This window comes from Polyodon spathula, chromosome 9 (assembly GCF_017654505.1).
Source record: "Polyodon spathula isolate WHYD16114869_AA chromosome 9, ASM1765450v1, whole genome shotgun sequence".
NCBI classification, from domain to species: domain Eukaryota; kingdom Metazoa; phylum Chordata; class Actinopteri; order Acipenseriformes; family Polyodontidae; genus Polyodon; species Polyodon spathula.
In genome coordinates, this window is record NC_054542.1 from 3,731,405 (window position 1) to 3,758,180 (window position 26,776).

At 35.6% G+C, this 26,776-nt stretch overlaps 1 protein-coding gene across 1 annotated transcript in view; it reads right to left on the reverse strand.

Moving 5' to 3' along the window:
* LOC121321204 (cytoplasmic dynein 2 heavy chain 1) overlaps positions 1-26,776 on the reverse strand; it is a 60,524-nt gene that overhangs the window by 25,097 nt on the left and 8,651 nt on the right. Inside the window, exons 16-44 of the mRNA XM_041260105.1 lie at positions 25,416-25,639; positions 24,462-24,577; positions 23,539-23,738; positions 22,552-22,816; positions 22,072-22,279; positions 21,292-21,421; positions 20,682-20,837; positions 19,455-19,714; positions 18,111-18,357; positions 17,459-17,610; positions 16,915-17,059; positions 16,204-16,306; positions 15,394-15,561; positions 14,605-14,735; positions 11,431-11,679; positions 10,568-10,676; positions 10,085-10,198; positions 8,926-9,068; positions 8,488-8,569; positions 8,185-8,339; positions 7,756-7,893; positions 6,419-6,532; positions 5,434-5,594; positions 4,811-4,934; positions 4,330-4,451; positions 2,393-2,479; positions 2,000-2,126; positions 300-441; positions 2-111 (exon numbers count right to left, since the gene is read on the reverse strand). Of these exons, the coding sequence (XP_041116039.1) occupies positions 2-111; positions 300-441; positions 2,000-2,126; positions 2,393-2,479; positions 4,330-4,451; positions 4,811-4,934; positions 5,434-5,594; positions 6,419-6,532; positions 7,756-7,893; positions 8,185-8,339; positions 8,488-8,569; positions 8,926-9,068; positions 10,085-10,198; positions 10,568-10,676; positions 11,431-11,679; positions 14,605-14,735; positions 15,394-15,561; positions 16,204-16,306; positions 16,915-17,059; positions 17,459-17,610; positions 18,111-18,357; positions 19,455-19,714; positions 20,682-20,837; positions 21,292-21,421; positions 22,072-22,279; positions 22,552-22,816; positions 23,539-23,738; positions 24,462-24,577; positions 25,416-25,639 (4,482 nt within the window). The remainder of the gene's footprint in view (position 1; positions 112-299; positions 442-1,999; positions 2,127-2,392; positions 2,480-4,329; positions 4,452-4,810; positions 4,935-5,433; positions 5,595-6,418; positions 6,533-7,755; positions 7,894-8,184; positions 8,340-8,487; positions 8,570-8,925; positions 9,069-10,084; positions 10,199-10,567; positions 10,677-11,430; positions 11,680-14,604; positions 14,736-15,393; positions 15,562-16,203; positions 16,307-16,914; positions 17,060-17,458; positions 17,611-18,110; positions 18,358-19,454; positions 19,715-20,681; positions 20,838-21,291; positions 21,422-22,071; positions 22,280-22,551; positions 22,817-23,538; positions 23,739-24,461; positions 24,578-25,415; positions 25,640-26,776) is intronic.

The window sequence follows — 26,776 nt, forward strand, 5'->3', positions numbered from 1 at the left end:
CCTGCAAAATAACAAGCGCATTCTCCATTGACAGGTCATCTGATGGCAACCCTTCACTCTTCCAAATGAGCTGTTCACTTTCCGTGCACAGAAAATGTCGGAGATCAAACTCTATAAAGCCAAAATAGAGAGTCAACATGCATTATAACATCTTAAAGGTATTAAAGATATATACAGTATATATTTAATTAGTTTTGATTAATTACATTACTGTGTACATTATTCAAAAGTTGCATTTAAAAAAAAAATGTTTTGGGTAGAAAAAGTACATCAAGAGGGAATGAAATACATGATCTTACTTTGAAGACCAGAAGATTTCATCCATTCTTCCAAGCTAGCTTTCCTCTGATCTTCTGGTGCAGCAGATAGATAAGTGATAAATGCAGCTGCAAGCTGGGCTCTCTTAGGCAATGTGTCCAGCTCCTCAGTTATCTCTGCCACCTAGACAAATTAAAGAACACCACAAACTATTCTTAATCTCCTTTCGAATGGCAATAAATACACAATCCTAAGAACAAACAAAAAAACATTGGGGAAAAAAACAAGAAGAAATGTTCTTTGTGGACAAAAACAAAGCATTTCCAGGGGCATGGTTTAAGGGCAAAACAATATGGCAGTGGTAGGGTTCACTGAAAAAATTACATCACACCAGGGAGTCAATTGTAAGGATACTATCTCTGTTGCAGTGAAAAGGTTGGTCAGCATAATGGCAAAGGAATTTAACTGATAAAAAAATAAATAAATAAATTAAAAAAAAATACAGAATACAGCTGCAAGCCATATGTGTACACAATAACAAAGTGTGTCATGTGACCTCAACATGGCAGCCATATGAGATCAATGTCATGGTCCTCAAAAAATAAAGCATACAGTGTTTATATTACTCCAGTACACTTGCTGTAGTCCCAAGAGCGTTCCAGATTAGGGAACATGACACTTCGCATTGTATAATGCTCGAAAGGATATTTCCAGCTTTCAGTCCAAAGTTGAAATTGTTATGATAAATCATAAACCTCTGTTAATTATTTTTTTTTGCATTAACTGAAAATATTCAACAAAACAGTATTTCCATTATTTAATTAATTCTCTTTCCATGTCCATTTAACATTTGCAAGACCTCAGGTGGTGAATTGAAAATTGTGCAGCTTGAGCTGTTGGCATCTATTCCTGCTCTGTGGCACGACTCCAACTTAATGACATCTGTGGCATGTAAAACAAAACACTTCACACCACTGATCAATCTGTTAGCAATATGAGCCTTGCTAATCCTTTAATTCCATCACAGAATTGAAGTCCTGCAAAAATACATAGCAAGCAGATCACATGTAAGAAACCACATTTTTCTTTAGTTAAGCATTAGGCATCTGCAATTTTAACCCTTTGAAACAAGGATAACAATTACATGAACTCGTACAAGAAAGAAAGGAAGTTGCAAGGGCTGAAGACTCCTAACTTCTGTGCCCTACTGTGCTGGGACCCAGTGAAACAAAAACAATAGTGCTTATTTTGTACTTTAAGTGTTTAAACAATCTTGGCTAATAAATGCATTTTAATTAGATTTCAGGGAGTACTGTATGTCGACAGTGAATGGCAGTGTGTTTATATATATATATATATATATATATATAGAGAGAGAGAGAGAGAGAGAGAGAGAGTTTTCCACATAACGAAAAACTAAAATTAAAAAATGGGACATTTTGAAATCTAATATTAGGTACTACTATTATGGTTTTTGATATCATTTTGTAGTTTATTTTATTACATTATGTTAAATAAAATATCTAAATTCTGTTCATACAGGTTTTTTTGTTTGTTTGTTTTTTTTTTATTATGTCTCAATCCTAAAATCGTGATGCAAAACTATTGCCTTAATATAGATTTTTTTTCTCAATCCTGCTTCCAACACCCAACTGGAAGAAAATATTATAACGCACCTTGCAACTGACAAGCATATCTTATCTGCTCCACACGGTAAGGGTTAGGGTCTTTATTACTGTACCTGTGTATTCCATCTCTTGTGTTCTCCTTCAAGCTGGTGGATCAGTTTTTCCGCTGTCTCGATTGTTTCTTGGGCCTTGCTCACTTCAGCTTCCAGCTTGGCAGCCTCCGTTGTTCTGGACTGAAATCTTTAAAAATGCACCACAATTACAGAACACCACCATTGTTCATAGCTGATTAGCGGATGTAGCTAACTGGCAGTTATCTTGCACAATACATTATTTATTTAAGTAGGTTCTCATCTGTTGTTATTAAACCACAGAACCATCTGTCAAAGTGATTTCTATCCGCTTGACAAGTGACAAGTATAACCTGTTCAAATAATTATCGATAAATTGTAGTGTTAAAATAGAATCAGAAGAGTCTGCAAAAAAATAAATAAAACAAATCTTACTTTTCCTTTAGTTCTGTAACTTTCTGACCCACGGAGTTCAGCTGATCTTCCAATTTCTTTTTCCTGCCTTCAGTTTTACGGAGATTACTAGTGAAAAGAGAATCAGCCATTCAAAATCACAAGTTCTTATAGCTAGAAAGTTGCATTCATATACATAATGGCATCAATACCCTATTGTCTAAAACAGACTGAATTTAAAATTCCTTTTCATTGATTGCTGGAAATCAAAATGTACGTAAGATACCTGTAGTTAGTAACAACTGCCAGCTTTCTTCAAAATGAAAGGGGAAATTACTTCCTGCATAGAGGAACTGATTTGAAGTACAGTCGTCACCACTTGTACAGGGTTATTTCGGGCAGCCGTTTATCGGACAAATAACGTTTGCCATTTGTCATTCCCATTGATTTCAATAAGAAAGGTACCTTTATACCGTGTTAAGCATTCAAATATTTCGGGTAAACTCATCCGTTTATATCTCGTTATGTGCCATTCACATAGATTTAAATAACAAAACACACTTCTTATACTATAGTAATCGCTCAATCCACAAATCAGATGTTTGCACCTTGTTACTGAGCAATTACCCCTGTACTGTACCTTGGTTATTTAATCCCTGTACGCAGTGTCAGGTTTATTTAATTTGAAAAAAACAGTACTGACTGTAACAGCAAGCAAGCATGGCTGGAAAGAGAATAGCGATAAGCATCAGCACGAAGATTCAGTGTAAATAAAATGTCTGTTAAATGCTGTGCATTTGCTAAACATGCTTGGAACTCAGCAAACAATCAGTAGGCAAACAATACAACGTTGCTTCAAAAAGCCGGGGACAATGTGTGAATGAATCTGATTATGCACCGAGGAAGGGGATGGGAGTACTCTGTAAATAATGTGTGTTTGTAAACTGTTATTCTTGTTCAGATCTGTTAGCATTCTGTGTGTTTTGGTGCTTGTGTGACTTAGAGCTGAAAGACTGTCTGTGTGTGAGTGCGTCACTGAGGGGGTGGGAGCAGGTCTGACAAGACCAGTCAGAGACAGGGAGTGTTGGACCAATAACTGACGAAGGCGGAGGGGCTTGGGTGTGTGTGGAGATGACAGTTGGAAAGAGAGAAGCAGGATCTATTGGCGGGAGAATTGAGAGTGAACATAAAGAGAGGCTGAGTTTGAGAGCGAGAGTAGAGAAACGAGAGCCATTGTTCACTAAAAGCTAGAAAAATAATAAATACAGCAGTTTCCTACTGCTATGAACCACAACTGTTGTCTATCTCATTATATCCTGGAAACCCCACAGCTCATCGCTGTAATATGTAAATAAATCCTGTTCACCTGCAGGGCATATCAACTTCAACCTCCGTCTTGATCTCCTGCATGCATCTACACGGCAGACGGCTACTCTGTCACAAGCATTAATAGTCTTTCTAAACAAGGGATTTAGGGGAGCTCCCTAATTAAAGCTGAATCTCCAAACAACAATATAGTACAGTAATTGTTACAGTTGTGTATAATGGTATTTAAAACAGGATTCATTTATGCACCTTTTTACATATTCATAAGTCTTAATAAAGATTTTTAACCGCATACACGCTTGTTTGTTTTGATTAGTCTATTGGCGATTGGGGGCATTTTGAATATCAGGTTATTGTGTGGGAGTTTATACCGTCCATCGCTTACTGCAGCTGAATCACGTTAACACAAACGCGCCCGTTCTAAGCGGTAGCGACTGTACTGTACTTGGTCCAACAACCGTAGGATATTATATAGGTCAGGAATTAGATTAGGAAAATGCAGATGAAAAAGTTTCTCTTTTAGCAACTTAGAAATCTGAATTTGGGGAAAATGGCTGCTCCTCATCCAGCGGTAAATAATAATAATAAAAATAATAATAATAATAATAATAATAATAATAATAATAATAATAATAAAGTAAAGAACCACTTACTCAACTAATCCTGACTGCTCCTTTTCCAGAGGTTGAATCCTCTCCATCACATGAGAGTACTGAATGTTTGCCTTGACCCAGGCTGCCAGCGGAGCAGCTGCAGCACTGGCACGCTTCGCATTCTGCAAGTCATTAGAAATGCACTCATTTACCAGTATACAATTTACACATGAAAACCAAATACAAAAGAAAAGCAATTCGAGCTCAAGTCATTGAAGCTGCATCTGACTTTGGCAGTTTATGGAGTCCTTCATGTATGCCAAAATAAAAAAAAATAATAAAAACACAAAAGCTAAACTTTCTTTTATAACAAGTTACTTTCAGTGGTGTTGCTTCATTTTCATCTTTTTGTTGTCAAAATTTTCATTTTGGTTAAAGCTCACATCAATGAAAAAAAAATAGCTTAGCTGCTTCAAAATACTTTGTTTAGACGAGCTAGTTAGAAAAGGTAGTCCCACTGTGCTACATAGTAATAACATACTTTTGGGTCAAATGAAGCCTTGTTTTTATGAAGAAGTTCTTCAACACTTTCTCGAATTTCGTGTGTTATGTTTCGTGCCTCAAAAGTTGCTATATCTTCTCTCACCCCCCTTTTAGCAAGGAAACTGTAATAAAAAGGATTATTATTATAAATACATAACTGAAACCCTAATCACATTCATATCTAGGGTGATTTTATCTTCAGTTGTCTTTGACAAAATACTATTGTAACTTTTGAGTAAAATGTATAATGTAAATGAAAGGCTCCATATAAACTGTGAAAATATGTATTAAAGGACAAGTTAAACATATTCATGGTGTAATTATTGAATATGTTATGGATGGGATACAGCTGTGAAAAAGTCTAACTTATTCAAATATACTAGAATATGTCAATAACTGACTCTATAGTTAGGGCACTACACTACTTTGTAACATTTAAATCCCTGTTGAGAAAAAAGGTGACTGTAAAAATAAACGTTTAACTAAATGTACAGTATGTGTGGATCTTAAGCATGTCCTATATAATACTGTATTCATTAACTGATGAGATCCCATAGTCAGTGGGTCTCTCTAGTTGACATGATACAATTAGAACAATCAAGTATCCCTGATTTACCTTACCTCTTCATGCTAACCCATGAGGTATCAAAAATTCCCATCAGCCTCAAGACACCCTCCAGAATATCTCTAATTACATCTGGCGGCATGCGCAATGACCGGATTTCAGACAGTGATTCTGGCTTAATGTTTCCAACAGCTTGTTTAGCTTCATCTACAAGAGGCTTGAAGAAACAAAACAGAACGCCAAAGTGTTACACAGCTTGTATCACAGGAATGCTGGCAAACAGATTTGAATAGAAAATATCCCCTGTGTTGCAAGGTCTCCTAGAATTATATTTGGGGTTTACTAGTTAATGCATTATTAGTTATTCATTTATTTGGCCAACGCCTTTACCCAAGGCGACTTACAGATGTTACAGGGCAGTACAGGGTTACAATTCAAAAATTATATTTAAATACAGTATAATTTACAGTAAGTGCAAATACTAAAATACATTATGAAATAGGATGCAGCAAGTTAGGATTACAGCAAGTATAAGCTATAATGACAGTAGGGCAAAGTGCAGGGCATCAGCTGAAGTCCCACTGACGTGGTGCGTAGGTCAGGTGAATACAGTGCATAGTAAGAGGGGTAGATCAAGAGATCTACAAGTATTAGCAGTAGTATTAAATTATAAACATTTAATAAGCATCCAATTGTACAAATTCCTCTGGCAACACAAACAGTGTTTTATTCTAACAATCAGTTTTCAGAATAGTATTCCGTAGGGCAATTAACTAGATTTCATTTAATTATTTAAAGCTGAATTACTTCAAATTCATCTACTTCAGAGTGTGAAGATAAACGATTATAAAAGGTACTGTACTACTAAAGCACCACCTAGTGTGAAAACCATGCAACAAATCAATGTGTGATATGCTTAGTTGCAAATGTACAGCTGCACTACAACATGTATAATACTGATTTTTTTTTCTTTTTTTCTTTTAAAGTTCTGGTGTATACTTGTGTGCATATATAATACAAGGGGAGAGATTATTTACTTACTTGTACTTCTTTGAGTTCACCTTCAATTGTTGCCTTCCTCTCTTCAATTTTAGAAACTTCTTCCGCAATCTTATATTTTATCTTTTCCATCTCGGTCTTCTGATCGCTAGTATTCTGATTGAAATCAGAAGTTAGGTGTTATTACCGTAATTACATTCATGTAGTAGGCACTTTTTTCTTTAACTTCACATTAAAAGTTTATGTAGGTACATATACTTAATACAAAACACTAGAATGATATATCTACCTCAGGGACTTATTTCTTCATTTCAACACACTTGTAATTAACCCTTAGCGGTCCATTTATTCAGTGCTTGTCAGGCGCGACAGGTCCAATTTATTTTAACTCGCTGTTTATTTTGCACGCACTGTTTAGAATATATATTTTTAGAGTAAAACCGGTTTAATAGGCACTGCATGGCAAAAGGACATTAGTACTGCATCTCCAGCAAAACCCCACCCTTGTTTGCTGTATTTTCCACATACCTCTTTATAGAAGCGCATACTGATAAATCCATTCCTGATCACTCGTTTTATCACCAAACTCCTCAATAATGTGATCCAAGTCATTATTTTATTACTATAACATCTCAAAAAGCTCTGCAAATGTCTGCGATATTCTTTGAACGCTGGATGCGGAAGCAGCTATCTACTTTGTTTGTGTCCATGTTATCTCTGTGGTGCAGGGGCTATCTGTATTGCTCAGATACAACCCTTTTTTTTTGGCTTCATTCGGCTCCTATCGGTCATTGAATGGTTTTCTTGGCTTTTTCCAGAGAAAAAAACGACTAGAGACCTGTGCTTTTCATCTTTTTGATGATATCGGACAGGGTCCGACATCTGACTGGAAAGGAAAAATTGTAATGTCGGACCTGGTCTGACATAGGACCACAAAGGGTTAATGACCTGCTCTTGCTGTGCAAAATAATTCTTAAGCAAAGAATGTTTTTCTTCTTTAACTTCAAATTGGTGTGTCTATTTCAAATGAATCCAGGCTTTAAATGTTATGCATTCTGCACAATGAACAGCCCTGACACCAGCTCTCTTTGACAGATGCTAGGTTATCACCCAGATGGAGAAGATTTGCGACAGCGCCTTTCCAGGCAAGCAGCCGTGTAGTTGTGGTGAAGCCGATTTAGGTAAATGGATTTTGATATTAGAAAGATCAAAGAAAGTCTACATTCTGTGAAGTCTAAACAGCTGCTTTGTGAGTAAATTGGATACAGAGGTCCAACTCACACGGGCAGGTCATAAAAAATAGGCAGGACAACATACGTGCCTAGTGACCAGAAAAATAGCCTCCCAACCTTATACCACTGCATGCAAGTGCAACATACCTGCATGGACACTGTAATCTCTTGTAGGGCTGCATCAGCTTCTGCTTGTTTTGTTCTTAGCAATGTACTCTGTTCTGCAGCTTTGCTCTTAAGTTCATCCACAAGTGCTTTGGCTTCATTCAGTTTCGAAACACCAGCCTGCATTGCAACAACAAACATAACTGCCTTGGATTGCATGCATATATGAAGAACGTACTGTATACTTAAAATAAATGTAGAAACAAGGCGTTATTTACAACCTGTTTTGGTTTGAAAACAGGGAGCTAATATATTTAATATGAATGATACATCTATGTTCATAGCTACCCAGTAAAAAATAAATATTCCTTTTTTTTACTGAAACATCTTTAGTGAAATATTGTACATACTAATGTGGGTTTTGCTTAATACAGTCGAATAGCTATCATGGAAGAATATAGATTTTTTCACCTGTAAATGACTCTGCCTTTTTGTTAACTCAGTTTTCTTGCTGCTGTATATGGTGCTGTAGATGTGGAGAAACGTCATGTATGCACTGGGAGTAGCACCATATTCTTTACAGGACTCATGGATCACCAGAAAAGATTTTGTAAGAGCATCTTGTCCTACAATGATAAAGACAGATATATTAAAAAGAACAGTGCAAGCTGAAATTAATTACTGTAGATATCACAATAAATGAACCTCAAAACATTTACTATTCAGCATGACATACTAAAATATCTGATTAAAATCTGAAAATAAAGAAAATACCAGGGGTCTTTCTATTATGTTCTTTTTTGTCTCCTTTATTCTCTTCCTGTCCTGATGTTTTTGAAAGAAGCATTTCAGGGATCTGCGTGGAAACATGGACAATTAAGACTTATTCCATGTTTTATAATGTAACATTAAACACCAAGTAATAGCCCATTGCTTATATTGCTGTAGTATAATCTACCAATCACAATAAATATCAGAAAAGATACTGTAAAACTCCAATAAAAACTGTCAAGCAGCCTCTAAACAAAGCGCAGAAAGGGTCAATAACAAATTAAATTATGGTAATAAAAGTTACTAATGAAAGCTATAATATATATATATATATATATATATATATATATATATATATATATATATATATATATATATATATATATATATATATATAAGTAATATAATATAATTTATTGATAACATGAGCAACTGACATACTTTTCTCATGCTGCTGTCAGACCAGCCTTCCATCCACTGCACTGAACATTTTCTGTACAAAGCTGGGTTGCTCTCGCAGTTAATAGTGAAGTTGGAATTGGTGCAATCCATTATCAAGACGATATGAAGGTTCTGCTGGATTCCTAAAAAGCGCATTAACAAAATGTCATAAGATGATACTGCTTATGATTATTCTATACAAAGGGTTGGACAAAAGGGAGCAGGGCCACCATTACCATGAAAAGTTAGCAAGGTGTTTACTGTGAGTGAAAAATGACCATTCATCTATCATCTATGATCACCACATCTAATTATTTCAGAAGCTGAATCATTTCCCAAAGCACCTACTGTCAAACTGACAAAAAAAGTGTCTTAATAAAAGAAAAAGAAAAAGCCCTTCCATAGGAGACTGCTAAACAAAAAGCTTTGAGAAGGTTGAACCTACAAACAAAAAAGAGATTTTTAACAAGCAGTGTAATCACTATGGGTACTTGAGCTCCATTTAAAATATATAAATATATATATTATAAACAAAAAACTATGCACTAAAGAACAGAGCTGATGCTACATTGCATACAAGTCTTTGTGACCTCAGTTTACACGGCTGAGTTCAAAGTCACTAAAGCCTACTAAGGTAGTTATTGTTCTTCTAGTTTTTTTTTTTTTAAAACAGTCACAAAACATTATAATACACCAGGCTGCGCACAGAGGACCTAAAGGATGCTGCAAAATCAGGTGCTTTGTATTACAGAGGTTTGAGCTGTAGTGATCTGGGAGGCAGGAAATGCTGCATTGCAGATACCCAATCTGTACCAGATACTGAGGGCAAGTGTTTCTAAATATAAGTACTGATCTCTCACTCCTTAAAAAGCTGAAATCCTAGTGCCATTTTTTTTTTTTTTTTTTTTTTAAAGACATACCGTATAAGCAAAACACACAACTTACAAGTCTGTAACACGATTACATTGAAAACCTTTTTTTATGCACTGATGAAAATAAACACAGGTTTATCTTGCTTTACAGAGATGCACAGGAGGATCCCTCTGAATGTCGGGATGTACTCAAATCTGATTTACTCCATGAAGGCAATGACTCTTCTGCTTTATTAAGCTCACAGCATTTAATATTTTACATGGGTGGCACATTGCATCCCACTTACTATATGAAAAATAATTAAAAATGGGTCCGGTGAAGCCATCTTGTGAAGCCTGGTCTTTTAAAGGTGATAGAAGTGGTTCCAGTTCTTCTGTAGTATACAAACCTGGAACCTCGCCTGAAATGCAAAGATCCACAGTTTAATATGAATCAGGTAAAGACATTAACAGCATGACCTATCTCTAGGATATATTTAATGACACGAGTGTCAAACATTTTTCCAGCGATTGCTGTGTAGTTTTATCAAAGTGGAAAATTAAAGTACAACTTTTAACCCTAGAACTTTCATGTAACAATAGTTTTGTTTTATGTTAACTCTGTATACTGCAGGGCATAAAAAAATGTGATCACGTGACCAAATGCATTTTTTGAGAAAGAGCACAACACCACTATACTGCTTTCTTGAAAATACAACAGTGCATACTTTAGCATTTTTCCCCCAGATAAAAACTTGTTTTCTATTTATCAACCTCATTACTGCACTGACCTGAAGACAGTAGACTATTGACCATCTCGAGAAAAGAAAAGTGCACAAACTGGTAGTCTTCAAGAAGAAGAACTACCTGCTGCCCTTCAATTCCAGCGAGCTGCATCACCTACAGGAACAGCAATCACAAATTCCCATGTAATACAAAATGGCAAGGAAGATATATTAAAACATATTTTCAAAGCGTTTCCTCAGGTCTATAATAACCTGCAGTTAAGCGTGGCCGACACATATGTTCCAGCCTTGCGGAGTCTTTTCAGAAGCATTGCACACATATAACAGTACATGAAACAATTAAGAAATACATTTCTGGAAAAGGTAAATAATCTAGTATCCATTTAAACTAACATATAAAAAGCACAGCAATCAGCTTACTAGAAACCTCAGAATTTCCATTCACAAATTATGTATCTACTTTGCAAGGCACCATTCAGATAGAATGCTTAACTTTAAAAAGCAAAATGTAAAAAAAAAAATGTTAAGGATATAAATACAAGCAGTGTATACCAGTTTCTATTCACAATAAAACCCTGATTAAATCAGGCACCGTTTTGGTAGTTGACCTTGTCTTACCCCTACCAATGTGGTCAACTACCAGACAGTAATGCACTCTATTGCTTACGTAACATTGTATTCCTGCAAATAATAGCAGGAGCAGGTAGGAAAACGGTAGGAAGAATATTATGTCCCTGCATCTCAAACAACGTATACCAATAATTCTTACTGTATATATGAGTCAAACTGGGGGTGGTCAAGGGGAACTGCAGCATTACATAGAATGTATAAGCTATTTGCAGACTGAAAAAAAAAAAAAAACAGCTAATGTACATATTGGAACGTAGAGGAAGTTTAAGTACACTTACATGCTTTAGGTCATTTCTGAATTGCTTCAGTCCATAACCCCTGGAGATCTTGGGTGTGAACATTGTGGCTCCATGCATGTGGCTAACCACAGAGGTGGCAGTACGACGGCCCACTCCACTTCGTCCAGCCAGCAGCAGTGACCCCCCAGGACAGCTCAAGACTCTGTCCACTCTGGACATGTATTCAAGGACCTCGTGGAAAATCAGGATGTCCAGTTCCCTGTTGTCTCTTCCATACTGGATTATGCCCTATTGGGAATAAAATAATATTTTTTTTTTTAAATAATTTTTTTGTTAAACTCAAATCCTTTTTGTGTTATCTTCTAAATACAAAAAAACAAAAAATGTAAGCTTTTTTTCATCTGTTAAGATATCCTTCTCAATTCCTGCATTTTACTTGATGCCTAGTCTCTGGATGAAAATATATTTTAACAAATGTCAGGAACCAAAAGCAGTACTCAGTGAAGATTTAGGTTTCTGATGAAAAAAGTGATGGGCCTCACTGATGCATTATCAAGATGCACTTTGTCTGAAGGTTGTCCTTGACAATGGTACGACTGGATTTATAAACAGAAAAACATGTAGTTATAAAATGTTTATTCCCGTCACATGGATATAGTATGTACATATGTACATTCATAAAACAAGTTCTGGAGAATATTATGTAATTTTGTTTAATAGCTATCCATTAATTCCAGAGGTCTTACTTACTTGTTACGAGAGTTTATTTTCATAGGACAAGGAAATAACTAGAACATTTTCAGCATTGTTTTAACACCACACATATCAATGACAGATCTTTTTTACTTTTTCGTTTTACTTCATGTTTACAAACCATTCGCTCTGATCTGACATTCCCCTTAGATTATTTAGGCCGTTATTCTGTGCCATTCACTTGTGAAAAACTTAATTTCGATAAACACTTGCATAACATAGAAACAGATGATAATAATGAAACGTGGAAAATTGTAAAAGCATGTCCAGCTTGAATAATTGAATCATTTACTGAAGCCCTTTTATTCACACAAATATGATGTTAAATAAAAAGGTGCCTGTAACGCTCTAACTACTGTTCATTGATAATTGTGATTGCTGGTTTGTTTCTCTTTAATTGATGTGGTGAACAGCACTAGTCAGGTGGCACTTTACAGAATTTGTGTTGCTTTTGTGGGATTTTTTTTCGTGTGTGTTCATTTACACCTGGGTGTCTTTACTGAATCTGAATAATAAAACCCCTAAAACAATCCCTTCTTTTGAGCTCTCATACTATTCATTAAAAGTGGGCAGTCGTTGCTGGCACACTGACTAGATTTTAGATACTATCTAAACACCAGCACTTGAAACAAGCTTGTAAAGTTCTGGGATACAATCCAAATAGTTAAAGTTTTAATCCCTCAATAACTATGACAGGTAAGATTTACTAAACTCCAGTACAAATCTTTAAATGTCTCTACACACAAGAAGGTTCTGTCTATTTTTTCAGAAATAAAAATATGTTATTGGTTTAAAATAGAAACGTTCATGATAAGATGTTCTTTTGAGATAACTTTCAAAACTATATTTCCAATAAATCAAATATACTTCCAAAGTTTCAGTACACTGACTAATAACGCTCAACAAAAGGGCAAGGATCTGTGCTTCAGGATACAACCACATCTAATAAAATGTCATCTGCACATTGACAGAATACTTCTAGCACAATGGAGTAACATAAATAAAGCTGTACGTAATTCTTGAAGGCCATCTGGTTTAAAAGATAAAACCAGACTACGGCACACAACACAAACCAAGTTTGCCTAAAAAATAGGTAGGATCGACATGTGACACCCTCTCCTCCCCAATTAAGACAATAACAGTTCTTTATCCAACCAATTAAAATTAACCCAGACTTTTTAGTTTCATTACTTTATACCAGCGGTGGCCAATACGTGGATCACGATCCACAGCTGAATCGCTAAAGATTTTTCGGTGGATCTCGGGACAAATCAGAACAAGCACTAGCATATAAGCATACACCAGTTTTTGTTTCGGCTGATGTGAAGGGCAGAGCCTTCTGTGTCATCCAGTAGCACAGATGAAAATATCCCAACAGTTTCTGAAAATGACAAAATGCTTGTGTGACGTTAGGCGCACGTATGCGACTAGAAATTCCTAAATGTTGACTATAAAACAATAAACGTGATTTTTTTTTCAGCTAACTCACAGTCGAATCCAAAGTCATAACTCAATCGTAACGTATGCTGGGAATGTAGTTTATTGGTGTCCACTGCCCACTGTTAATCACACAGTAAAAATTACAAGTCCCATACCCAGCCAATTTCACCAATTTATCAGTGCGATGGCTACTAGTTTCGAGAGTTTGTCAAACCAAGATGAGGAAAATAACAAATTCATATATGTCATCATCTTTACAAGAAATGAGCAATGCAGGTATGTCAAAAGATGAACGCAAACAGGGAACTTCGAGTTTCAGCATGTTCACAGTTGTAAAATACAAGTTCAAATAAATAAATAAATAAAATCTGCTATTAATTGTTGGTCATAGCTTACTGGTGGATCGCAGAGGCCGTTGAGATCCACCAAAATGGATTGCAGTGTTCAGCGTATTGGCCACCACTGCTTTATATATATACCTAAATCTAACAATGTGCATTCCTTGTTGGTTGGCAACCTGCTCATCTCACTCACCTACAAGGATTCCTGGAGCCAGGACCTTTTCTGTACCCTATTTGATCATCCCCTTAAACTGTTCTCCTTTCATACATTTTATATACATTTTAACCCTATTTGTTCAACCCAGTTTGGAATGCACAGTTTGAATAATGAACAGGCAAACTCCATTCCTAATGTTAAGTAAACTACTTATTTTCAAGCACCAAACCGAAGCAACAGTGTTATCAGGCTACTGAGCCCATGGGACAGAAAGTGTCACTGAAATGCAATGAGGTGTGATATCCTAAGATTTTACTACCTGAGGGAGTGCACAAGCCAAAGCTCCCTGTGAATCCCTGGCCAACTTGGAATGAGCAAGATTCGAATCATGCTGACATGACTCACCCTACACTCCCAAGGGGCAGTGCTTTTACTAGTTGAGCCAATGAGGCCTGTTGCTGTTTTACCAACTTCACGATTAAATTTTAATTCTACTGTAACCAACTTTATTTCAGCACCTACCTTGTGGATAACTTCCTTCAAATCCATGGAGCTCAGTCTACCCAGTGGTTTTCCGTGTGAAGGTAAAGGCTGCCCAGGAGCTATTACTGCACCAGCCTCATGAGGAGCTCCCCAGGTGACATAGTAAGAGTCTGGAAAATGTATATTGTGATGGGTATCAATATTACCAGGCTTTTTTTAAAAAAAAAGTTTAATATACATTTATCATGTCTTAAATCCATTTCACATGTAAATTTACATTCAGATCTGTGACTACAAATAGGGCTTTTTGGTGGTCACACAATGTTGTGTGTTGGTATGTGCTGCATCTTCAATGTCACGTTATTCAACCATGTCATAGATTACTCTTGCAATGTCTGCAAACAAACCTTATAATAACAGATATGCAAAAGAAAAAGTTATTTCTCACGTGTTCAATTTGTTTAACTGTATTTCATTAGCTGCATGTTTTAAAATAAATATTCAGAAGAAAAATGTTGAAGGGGCCATAATCTTCCTGCAACATCTGTAATTTATTTAACTGCAAAATACATCTCCAGTAAAAGGTTTTTTTTTTTTTTTTTTTTTTTTTTTTTTTTTTAAATAGACCCTTCCCCAGAATTAAACAAATCTATTTCAAAAGCAGAATAAAAATACATTAAATTATACAGCAATTTCCCAAGACTAATGCCCTTTAATGGGAATTGCAACATGGGTTATTTCTAGTCCGAGATAAAACCTAAAAAGGCTACCTACCATTAAACAGATCAAAGCAGAGCAACGCTTTCTTCACACACACCCATGGATTACCTGCCATATTTTCTAGCACATCTGAACCCCAGTCTCCACGAATCACTGACATCAAAATGTTGTCAAATGCATTGATGTCCTTTGTGCTCACAAGACGATCCCGGAAGAGACGCTGTCCTTCGTAAGCTATAACTTCTAAAACAAGGTCTACTGAGTTTTGTGATGTGCCTAAAAAATACAAATCCAGATATATTTGTTTTCAAATTTGGACTGGCAGCAATTTACAGATTATGGTTTTGTTTTAATAAAAAAAAAAACTTTAAAAGAGTTTGAGTGAAAGGTATACATACCATTTGGAAATCATTCCGAAGGAAAGATTAACAAGAAAGAAAGAAATAATTTAATAAAATTAAGATTTATGTGTTTTTTTGTCATCCATATCACACTTCTGTGTATTAAATCAATGTAACACAAGTCAACTTTTTAATCAATATAAATCTTGCAACATGTTCAGACACTTTTAGGGTGGCATCTTTAAGTAACTGTCACCACTTCAAGTCACAACACCAAATCAATCTAGATTTTTGCTACTTACTGAAAATTTCCCCTATAGTGAGTTGCTTAAAAAATGCCTGGTATTACATATGATAGACCTATCAGCACAACTAATTGTTTAATTACATATACTGTATACATTTTTCTCCAAAGAAAAGTAAAAAGTAGTTTGAATCTCTGTTGTAGATGATAACTATTCATGGTCATTCAAGAGAACAGAGAAGAGAAATATGTTCTTGTTTTATCAGTAGCACCAAGTCCAGGTGTACCCTAAAAGAACGACAGGCAGCCCATTTGAAGAGTGTAATATCTCACCTCCAGTTAAATCATATCTAAACAAGCTGAGCACCCACTGCGTGAGAATGCAGGGAGTGAACAGGCAGTGACTGTAGTCATCAACTGTAAATTTCACTCTGACCTGAAGACAAAGCAGACAGAAATAAGTCAGGAGCTAGTGCCAGCACAGCCTAACCTTCATTTTAAAAGTCAAAGTCTCATACTTTCATAAATCAAGATGTACACACCAACATTACTCTTTTCCCTTATATTGAACACCTGTTCTGTAAATAAAACGAGCAGTACCACTAATAACAGTGTCACGGGTATTAATCATTTAAAAATAGCATTAGGGTTTCAAGGAAGCAAATATTATAGATATAAAGAATACATTTTATAAAAGACATGTTTCATATATGTAAAATATAGATAGAATATATATTGCAAAGTTACATAGTTTTAAAAGGTATGGACTGCATAGATAATATAAGATATATTTTCTTTCCACATAGGTAATTATATGGATTTAATAGAATATTAACTGGTAAGATTATATATTTCAAAGGAATCTATAGCTTAAATGAAAGCTAACTGATAGCCTTGCTTGGTACAGGATGTTCACTTTAAAACTATTAATAGCTGCCAATTCAAAAACACAGCTCAAATACTCGAGTGGGAAAATAATGTGTGATTTCAAATAACCCTGGCAAACTTATTCTATAATAAGATGGCTTTGTCACACTCTTATACCTGCTCATACACCTGCACCATGGATCCAGCCAGCTGGTGTATTTTGCCTGCTGAACCCCAGGCTGGGTGGCTTTTTAGGTTCCTGTGTAGCACAGGCTGAAGATAAGCACTGTAGATAGTCTGCAGTTGGTCTCTGTCAGGATAACTATAAAAAAAAGAAAAAATATTAACATACCATTGTATTTCATATTTTATTTCATGTGTTTAAGGGGAACCATAGCCATTAAATTAAAATAACTGAAATGCATTTCTAATTTGCACTCACTAATTTGCCTGTATAGGTTAATTAAGGTATCAGTAAGCATACTTGGCTCCCCACAAGGTGAGCATCACAATTTGATAAGCTGTTATCGAGTGATAAGTATCTCATATGCTTCCCCAGCAGGGGAAAATAGGAGGGTATTTAACCCACAGCTCAAAAAATAAAAAGTTAAAAGTTAAAAGGATGGAAGTATTTGGAATCCCCACCACAATCAGTGTACAGAAAAAAAGTAAAATTTTACTGCTTGCATGTAGAAGGAATTGGCACATGAAAAAGACTTACTCGATTGTACATATGCGAACAACTGACGTAAATCTAGTCGTTAGGACATGTCTTCCCACTGTACCCCCTGCGGACATTGAAGCCACAATCTGAATGTTCTCCAGTCCAACCCACTCCAGATTATCATCGTAAAATCCATGATAGGTCAGCACCTTATTAAAACAACAATTAGGCATGAATGACTAAAGAGAACTATTACTTCAAGAAAATTAAATCACACACAAAACCAGGGTTCTCTTACCAGTATACAAGAATATTATACAAACATCTGAAAACATCTCTCCCTTTGATTTTATTATTTTTTTAAGTGTATTTAAACTAATGAGCTTATCGCCATCCGTCAGCTGTGCATGATTAACTTAAAAAATATGGTGCCAAAAAGATTGCAACTGTTTAAAACAAACTTAATTAAACTGCACTTTTGAGGTAAAATACAGTCAGGGGAAAGAAAGGAATATCAGAAAGATGAAAAGCACAATCCTTTTGGAGAGAATATTTTTTACAGTGTGCAGGTCAACATCTTTATATACTGTACACACACACACACACACACACACACACACACACACACACACACACACACCCAAGCCTTATCAAATACAGTTTTGGGAGGCAATGACAATATTTTTTACTTCTGCAGCCTAAACATTACCTGCTGAAGAAAAGCTATTAGATTGCTGGTTCCCCATTTGTCTGGTTTTGGCAGGTTGATGTCCTTTAAGTACAAAACAAGGCGTTCACAATCTTTAGGTCTGTAGACTCGTCCGGTGTTGGAGCTGAGTATTAGACAGGTCTGCATCAACTTCTGCAGAATATGACGAGAGGAGGTCTGAGCACTGCAATGCACAGTGGCAACCTGTGTGGATCTGAGCTGGGAGAAGGCATATCGCAGGAGCATTCTAGAGATCCACAAGAAGAAAAAACGTACTTTGAATTAGCCACTTCCAAAAAAATATTTAAATGGAGACTAAAACAGACCTAACTTCTTTAATATATTGGGGTTCTGACATGAGACACATTAAACAAATAATAATAATAATAATAATAATAAAAACAAATGCAAAAGCATACACATGTATTTTTATGGGCAACGTTGATGTAACTTAGAATAATGAAAATATAAAAACCTCATTGACAATAAAAAATAAAATCACTCACTATTACTTCAGTAATTATACTGACTTGTAATAAAAAATGATAATAGGCATAACCAATAACTAGTAATACCAATATGACATATACATACAGTATATCCTATAAACATGTAAATCAGATGGTGAAATTGGACTTGACTAGGTCTTTGTGAACTTTGCTTATAAAAAATACTGATCAAATTGAATGTGTCACAAAAAGGGAATTTACAGGTGCCAAGACACAACAGGGTAATTGCTCAAAACATCTGTCTCAATTAGATGTACTTTAAAACGGTGACAGACTCAATAAATCCATATAGTATTCATGTAAATACCACTCGTGTTAAGCTGCTAATATATAGTAGATCCAAAATCAAAATTGGTAATTAAGAGCTTGCTAAATATCTATGCATAATTCAGTGCTGAAAAACAAATGTCTGTCGTGACTATGCAACTGCATACATTTATACAATAGTTGCAGTAAAAACTAAAGCAACCCTTAAATGTAAATTGCAATTTTAGCATCCAACCTGGGCTAACAACAAGAGTCAGTCACAGTACAAAAAAAAAAAAAAAAAAAGTATATTAAATGTAATACACATAGACAGATTAAAACAGGGATCGAAAAATAGAGACAGGTGTGGCATCTTGTTATGCAGACAACATTTATTTAAAATGTGAAATAAAATTTCCGAATGTATATAGAAAATCATAAAAAGAAGTGGCAAATGCATAGGTCTAAATAACAATCACGTTCTACTGAGACGTTGAATTTGATGGAATTATACTACTGCTGCGACACCACAATTATTAAAGTTAAAATCAGGACACAATACATGAAAATGTAAAGCTCAAATTCATACCCTTTTCCACAGCCCTCAGGTCCTACTAAAATAAAGGGCTGCCTGTTTTCAGAGCTGAGCCATTGCTTGAAGTTATCAAGACCCCTCTGCATGTCGGGTGTTTGAATGACTGGAAGGTTCTGAGGGTTAGTGAAATCATCTGCAGACAGATTTTCTGGCTTCTCCAGCAGATAAGCTTTGAGGCGTCCCATCTGAGGGTCATAAAATGTGTCCAGAGGCTTCCTTGGATCAGGTGGGCTTTCACGGGCCCAGCTTAGAACCTAAAGACAAACCAAATAATTCATTGCGTCAGCGTGTACCGAGATTTAATGCATCTACCTAATAAATTAGGTCAATTGGCACCACCATAAAAAAAAAAATATATATATATATATATATATATATATATATATATATATATATATATATATATATATAGGGATACTGTTACAACACCTGTGTATAACCTTGACCTGACAGTATCATTACCAGTTAAAAATTACAAAATAAATTTGTGGTACATATTTTATTTGGAGATTTACAGTAGCAGTACTAGTTAGACCCCACAGAAATCTGCAGTCAAATTTCCTAAAAGTGCTTTTTACTCAAAGAACTTCTCAAATTCTGCGGCAAAGACTTTAATGAAAAACAGTGTTAAAAAGTATTAATGAAGAAAAAGTAAGTCACCGTTAGTTAAATTATTTTTGTTTTATTTTTACTGAAATCAGATTACTAAAATCTGAGGAAAAAAACAGAACATGTTTGCTATATTTTATGGAAATCAAAGAAGAAAAAAAAACAGTGTGTTTATTGGATGCCATTTTTAAATATAAACATAATTCTTAAACACAGCTATGGCCAAAACATATGACTGTATTTAATCACATTAGTAATAATATTTGCCTAGCAGAATAGGATTTTAGTGGTGCACTGGGATTCAAATTAGTATTGGTAAATTTTACAAATGCACTATTTACTGTGCATTTACATTTCTTGTTCACTAAAATATTGTAACTTTAAAACGTATCCACATCAAGAAAGCACATAGAAATAGTTTGGAAACTGTGACAAGAGCTTGGAAACAGCGACAGGCAACACTGATTGGCTGATAAACAATGTGACAGTGCTACCATCACACACCACAAAACAAAACGGGAAAGAAACACAGAGTACACCAATGTGTGCATGATGGAAACAGCATAGAGATCTACTATGTGATAAAAGTCACAGTACATATGATAATCTCACCTCTTTTGCAAACTCCTGCCGTGATTTCAGATTTATATTGCTGCCAAGACCCCTGATGAGACTGACAACAAACTGCCCTCGCTCCCTGACACCACTAAGGTGTGACAGCCCATTCAAGACTGTCCCCACCAGACTGGTATCCACAACAAAGTCGTTCTGCAGATTAAAGATAGAAAGAGGGAATTCTTGTGTCATTAAAGATTACAATTTGAGAGAGCATTAGATAAGAAAAAAAAAGGAACCAATATCATAATGAAAGATTTTTTTAAATTTGTTTGCCTTAAACCGCTTTTACACATCTAGATTAAACAGGAGGAAAAAAGAGAGTGTAATTTTTAAAGATGTCAATTTATGTAAGCATTTTGATGTTAGATTGATGCTGTTGAGTTTTGAAAGAAAAAAAAAAAACATTTAATGGAATTTGGAAGAAATGTAGAACCATATTTACAAAGCCTTTGCTCCAGTTTTAAGTTTCAACAGAAAATGTTAAAAAGCACCAAATTAATAACTCAGGACATTTGAGAGCTTATCTTTCAGAGACCTATTGTGGGTAAATAAACCTCAAAATGTAGACTTACTTAAAAGGTTTTCACATAAATGTTATACTCACTTGTTTCAAAACCCAGTCTAAACTCTTTTGAAAATAGTCTCCAATCCAGTTTTCAAGATTGCTTCTGCATTCATCTGACTGATTTTGCAACCAAGATTTCACCAGAGAATTAACATCTGTATCTTCATCGCTATATAGTTAAAATACAGCAATTTAGGTAATTAAAATGGAACATTTGCATTGAATTGCCAACTATAAATGTAATGCATGACCAAGCACAACATTCTGATGTTGACAAAATGCTGGGTTATCTGCAGGATTTAAATGGAAAGGATTGTTAACTTGTATAGCAAGGATCTCCAACTCTGCTCCTGGAGCTAATGGGTCTTCTGGTTTTCGTTTCAACCAAGCCCTCAATTTTACTTAATTGCACAAATTACTGGCTTAATTAGTCAAGATTAGCAGGTGATCCAGACCTTTACCCAATGATGATGGAAATACCCCAGGAAAACCTGCAGGACTGAGCCTCTCCAGGACCAGGGTTACAGATCCCTGCTATATAGCATGTACACTCTTTAAAAGAGCCATAACTGAATTATAACAATTAACCAGCATCCCTATTAGCATGCTAAAGTGATTTTACAACAACTTATTGTTTGATATGTTAATTGATACTGTATCAAAAAGGTGAACTGTGCATAATGTGCTGTACACATATTCAGTTGACAAATTAATTAGTACAGAAAAAAGTGGTTAAGATACACATCAAGATTTTATAAAAAAAAAAAAAAAAAAAAGCGTCCTGTTTAACTACAAAATGAAATATTTACTGTATATTACCTCAGAAAGATCATTCCCATTCTAGATATGGTGGCAGGAGAGGCACAGCTAAGGTCATGTGTTTCAAACACAAAGTTAACATTGGGACCAAACTGAATTCTCTCCCCGCTGGGCATAGTGAGCAGCCTGTTGTCATCCAGGACTGAGTTCAGGGACTCAACCCATTCCGGGTCAATATCGCCATCACAGATTATCCAGGAGCTCACCTCTAAAGAAAGAATGAAAAGGAGTCATTCAACTGTAAGCAAAACAGATCTCAACTGGAAGCCTGGAAAAAAATAACATTGCTATTTTACATAGTTGTCATTATAAAGTACAGATTAAAAATAGATTTTAAAAATAAATACAAAAGGAGGTAGCAGCGAAAACCTGTGATTTAAAGTTATTCTTTTTATATTATTTTTCACGTTACTTTAAATAATATGAACATTATGGTATTTATGATTTAAAATTCTGTCAGTGTTAGTCCTAAACTCTTACCCTGTGGCTCCCGCACCACCTGTCTTGCACTGTTAGTCAGGACTCCATCCGACCACTCCCTAGTGTCCATGTCAATGTGGCCCAGAAGTTGCTGCCTGGGCATGGCTTTGGGGTTCATAGTGTATTGTTTCACCACTTTGTCATTCTTGCCTAGCGCTGCCTTCAGCATGCGCCACAGCGTGGACTTCCCGGCACCACTTGGGCCCACAATCACCACTCCCATTCTCTGACGTAACTGCTCATAAAGTTCAAGAGCCTTCTTCATCTTAAATACATATTCAAAAGGACGTTAATGCCTGGATAGGCGATTTCAAAAATCTGAACGAAATGCACATTTAATTATTTTTCGTTTGCACACTACCAGGAAGCACAGGATCAATAAATGTAATATTGGACCTCATCTTCCATATTAAACGGATAAAGCAAAACTGACCCTCAAAACCTTCCCACACAGTGATGGCATATAATTTCATCAACAACTGCTTTTTAAAGAGATGAGAGGGAGGTGCTGATGATGTGGCTAAGCAGAGGTTCAGGAAACATATATACAGTAAGTCTGTGGCAGTACCCTTATCATCACTAATGCCAGAGGCAGAGTATGAAGCAGTATTGGTGTAGGATATGTCACCATGAAAGACATGAATCCAGCTTTGATGACCAGTTATTGATGCAGCTGCATTTGACATCTAAAGCATCAATCCTGTACATTCCCTCTGTCTGTGCTAGACTTGAAAGGCTGGTAACTGCATTTGTTTAAGAAATCTTAGGTTCCAAACTACCCAAGACTGAAAAAAAAATTGATTAACAGATGGCAAATATGTATTCACAAGGGACATTGTGGTCTATTTTAATGATTTAAACAGTGATTGGTCTTAATGCTGTTGCATACAAATTCTGAAACTGGATTTTTCATAGACCTCATTTCATTGTATTTCTGTTGTATGTATGCCAATATATGACTTCTATACATTGTTCTTAAAAACTTACCTGGCTTGGTATTATTTCTAACTTTGCCTCTTCAAACACAGCCTGTAAGGCTGTAGTTAACTCTTTATATTCCACATCGTTAAAGTCAACCCCAGGGAAAACATCTCTAACCAAGGCATCAAATCGAGAGCAGTCTGTAAACGTCAGCTTCGACATGGTGTTTAGACGCAAAGCCTGCACCACAATGTGACTTTCCTTTACTGCAAGGAAGAAGAAATATAAAACGATGAAATAAGAAAATACATGAATACTCATAATGAAGGTACCCTGTGCACAGCACTCACACTGGGAGGAGTTCAGACATTGTGAAACTAACAAAAACTGTTTAAAACTGAGGGTTGAACATGTGAATAAAAACATCAGAACTACCGTTCTGTTGAAAAAGACATTGCGAGAATACGTACAAGACAGCAGTAATATGTTTTGTCATAAACCCTGCAGCCTGTACAATACTTTAGTATCTCAAGTTTAATCTCCAACTGGTCTTGCAGGTTTCATAAGCATAGAACAGAAGTTTGAGACATCAGTGTCAAGAACCACGAGCAGTATTAATAATACATAATCAGATTAAAAAAACCTGTTCATTCTTATTACAATACTAGAATGTTAGAAACTTCAAAGATATTTTTTTCTTGGTTTAAAAAAAAAATGATTTCACAGATGGCTTTAATTATCTTTTGATATTTTTTTAATTGCTTGATTATAAACTACTCCCTTTTTTTCCCCTCTCTGTATCCTCACGTAAAGTCCATGATAATTATTTCAAAACATGACAGAGTAGATCATGTTTGATTAAGAGTAATCACTTAAATGCCAGAACTTCACATTTTCTACAAGAGTAAAATGATTTACAATCATTCTTGAGTATTCATTTTCACACTAAAAGTATAAATAGTTTAAACTTGCTAATTCATCTTTCTTACTTGTCTTTTTGTTCTCGTTTTTTTTCAGCTGCTGCAGAAGGCTTCCACAACCCCGGAGGACAGTTTTCAGGGCTCTCAAACCCCAATCATAATGCTGCTGAGGGGTTAAAAGCTCTCTATGCATTGAGGGGAGAAGAGCAGATGTGCATTAATTATGCATTAGTAAAAAAACAAAACTGATTTTAAAGCAACAACTTTGCCTGTATAGGGTTTGCAAATTGGTTCAATAGCTTAAACTGATATCACAGAACATCTAGGGCCTAGTTTGAAACATCAGATCACACAGGAAAACACAACCTTCTTCTTGGTTCATTTGGCATGAGCCCCAAAGCACTCTATAGAGAGGTTATTTGTAAAATATCCCAGGGGCCTCATTTCCAGATTAATGACTAAACACATATTTTACATTTCAGCCAAGAGCTCTCAAAGCTCCCTGACAACAGATTGGTGTTTACCACCACTCACTGAACTTTGGGAATAAGCTTGCAAATATACAGCTATCGTCCCTTCCTCATAGCTCATGGTTTCAATACTATATAAACTAATTTATATGAAAATACAACACAACTTAGAAAATACTAATACTTCTGTTTTTTCAGAACTGAATGGAAAACACATCTAATCAAGCACATATTAATTCAATGCATAAATTATGTATGCTGTAGGACAGACAAGATATTTACAGTACCAGTACGAGGTTAGATGCAAAAAACACTACCAGTAAGTTTTTTTAAAATATAGCCCTGCAATGCAGACAACGCAGGACACAGCAGGTAATGTAATAGGGTTCTTGTAAGCATTACAGGGTGTTCTGCAACAGCTAAAATAGCAGCTTTCTTCGAGGCCTTAAAACAACAACCGATCGAAAACTTAAGATTCAAAGACTTCTTAGGACTTCTATCCTTTTCTCTACTCATTTATATTGTGTCACCTTTGAAAAATTACAAAACATACCGAGAAAGATTAAAGATGGCGACTAATTTTCTGCCTAAAATCTTGCCGTCTTTGAAGCCCTCGGAGTACAGAATGACTTCTGCGATGAGTTCGTTGTCAGGGCGAGACATCGCCACAGGTCTGAAAAGCTGTTTCAGATTATCAGGTAGTTTCTGTCTTCCACCATAGCCCTTCCCTGCAGGGTTCAGGGTTATGAAAATACCAGAGTTGGGATCCAGCTCCACCTGTAAAAGACAACATTTTTGTTTGGTTCTGGGGGGCGATAAACATACCTCTGTTACCTGTGCAATTGCAAGCAAGTTTGTTAAATTGCACTAAGATACAATATAGTTGATAATACAGTAGTCTCCGTGTATAGGAACTCCTCCTAGGAGAACACTTCATCTAAGGGAACACCCTTGTGGTGAAACTGATTTTTCCCCATTGTAAATGTTCCGGCTAAAGGAACAGCAACTTCACTTAAAAGAACACCACCTTGGCACTGACAGCGATTCGGTCACAATGGATACAGTACTGTATTGTTAAAAAGTGACTTGCCATTGGGAGAGTCTGAGGGAGACTGTGGTTTATTAAATCTTTCCAGAACCGCTGTCATATCATTGAATTGTTCTGTATTCTGATTTCCACGAGTGCACCTCACCGCTACAAAATGGCATGTAAACAAAACTCTTGCTACAAAAAGTTGGAAATTGTTCGAGTTCTTGAAATAAACCTGAAACAGACACAAGTCCCCATGCAATTTTCCCGTTCTGGTGAGTTGCTTCACCATTTTGTTAAATAATGTGCATGTTTTAAATATTGCTGCTGCACTTTGTGACGTGTATAGGGGTGCTGTGTTAATTTTGTTTGACAGTTAGTTTATTAACGTTAAGTTAACCAGAACTAACAGACATTATTTTTGCCTCTACCATGATGATAGCAGGATTTGCAAAATACCGCCAGCTAATTTCATAGCACATAGCGATTTAAGCTTTATGAATGTGTTGTTTTGCTTTAGTTTTAATAACGTTAGTTTATCTGTTACTTTATTATTATAGTTTACTTGCCTATTGTTTTACTTATTCAGTTAATTTCATATGTTGATGCCATGACAAGTAATACATATATATGTATTTATTTATTAATTGATTTATATTGTGTCCAGTGGCTAACTCCTGTACACGACTATAAGAACACTTGACTTGCTTCCTGAGGTGTGTTAACTTAGCCGGAGACTAATGTATTTGAAGATGACATTTCAATTTTTTTTTTTTTTTTTTTTTTAAATAGTATTCATGTATAAATGCCTTAAATAAAAAAAACAACTTACATATGCTCCAAAAGTAGTTTAATATAAGCATGCACAGAATAAAAGAAGTCAG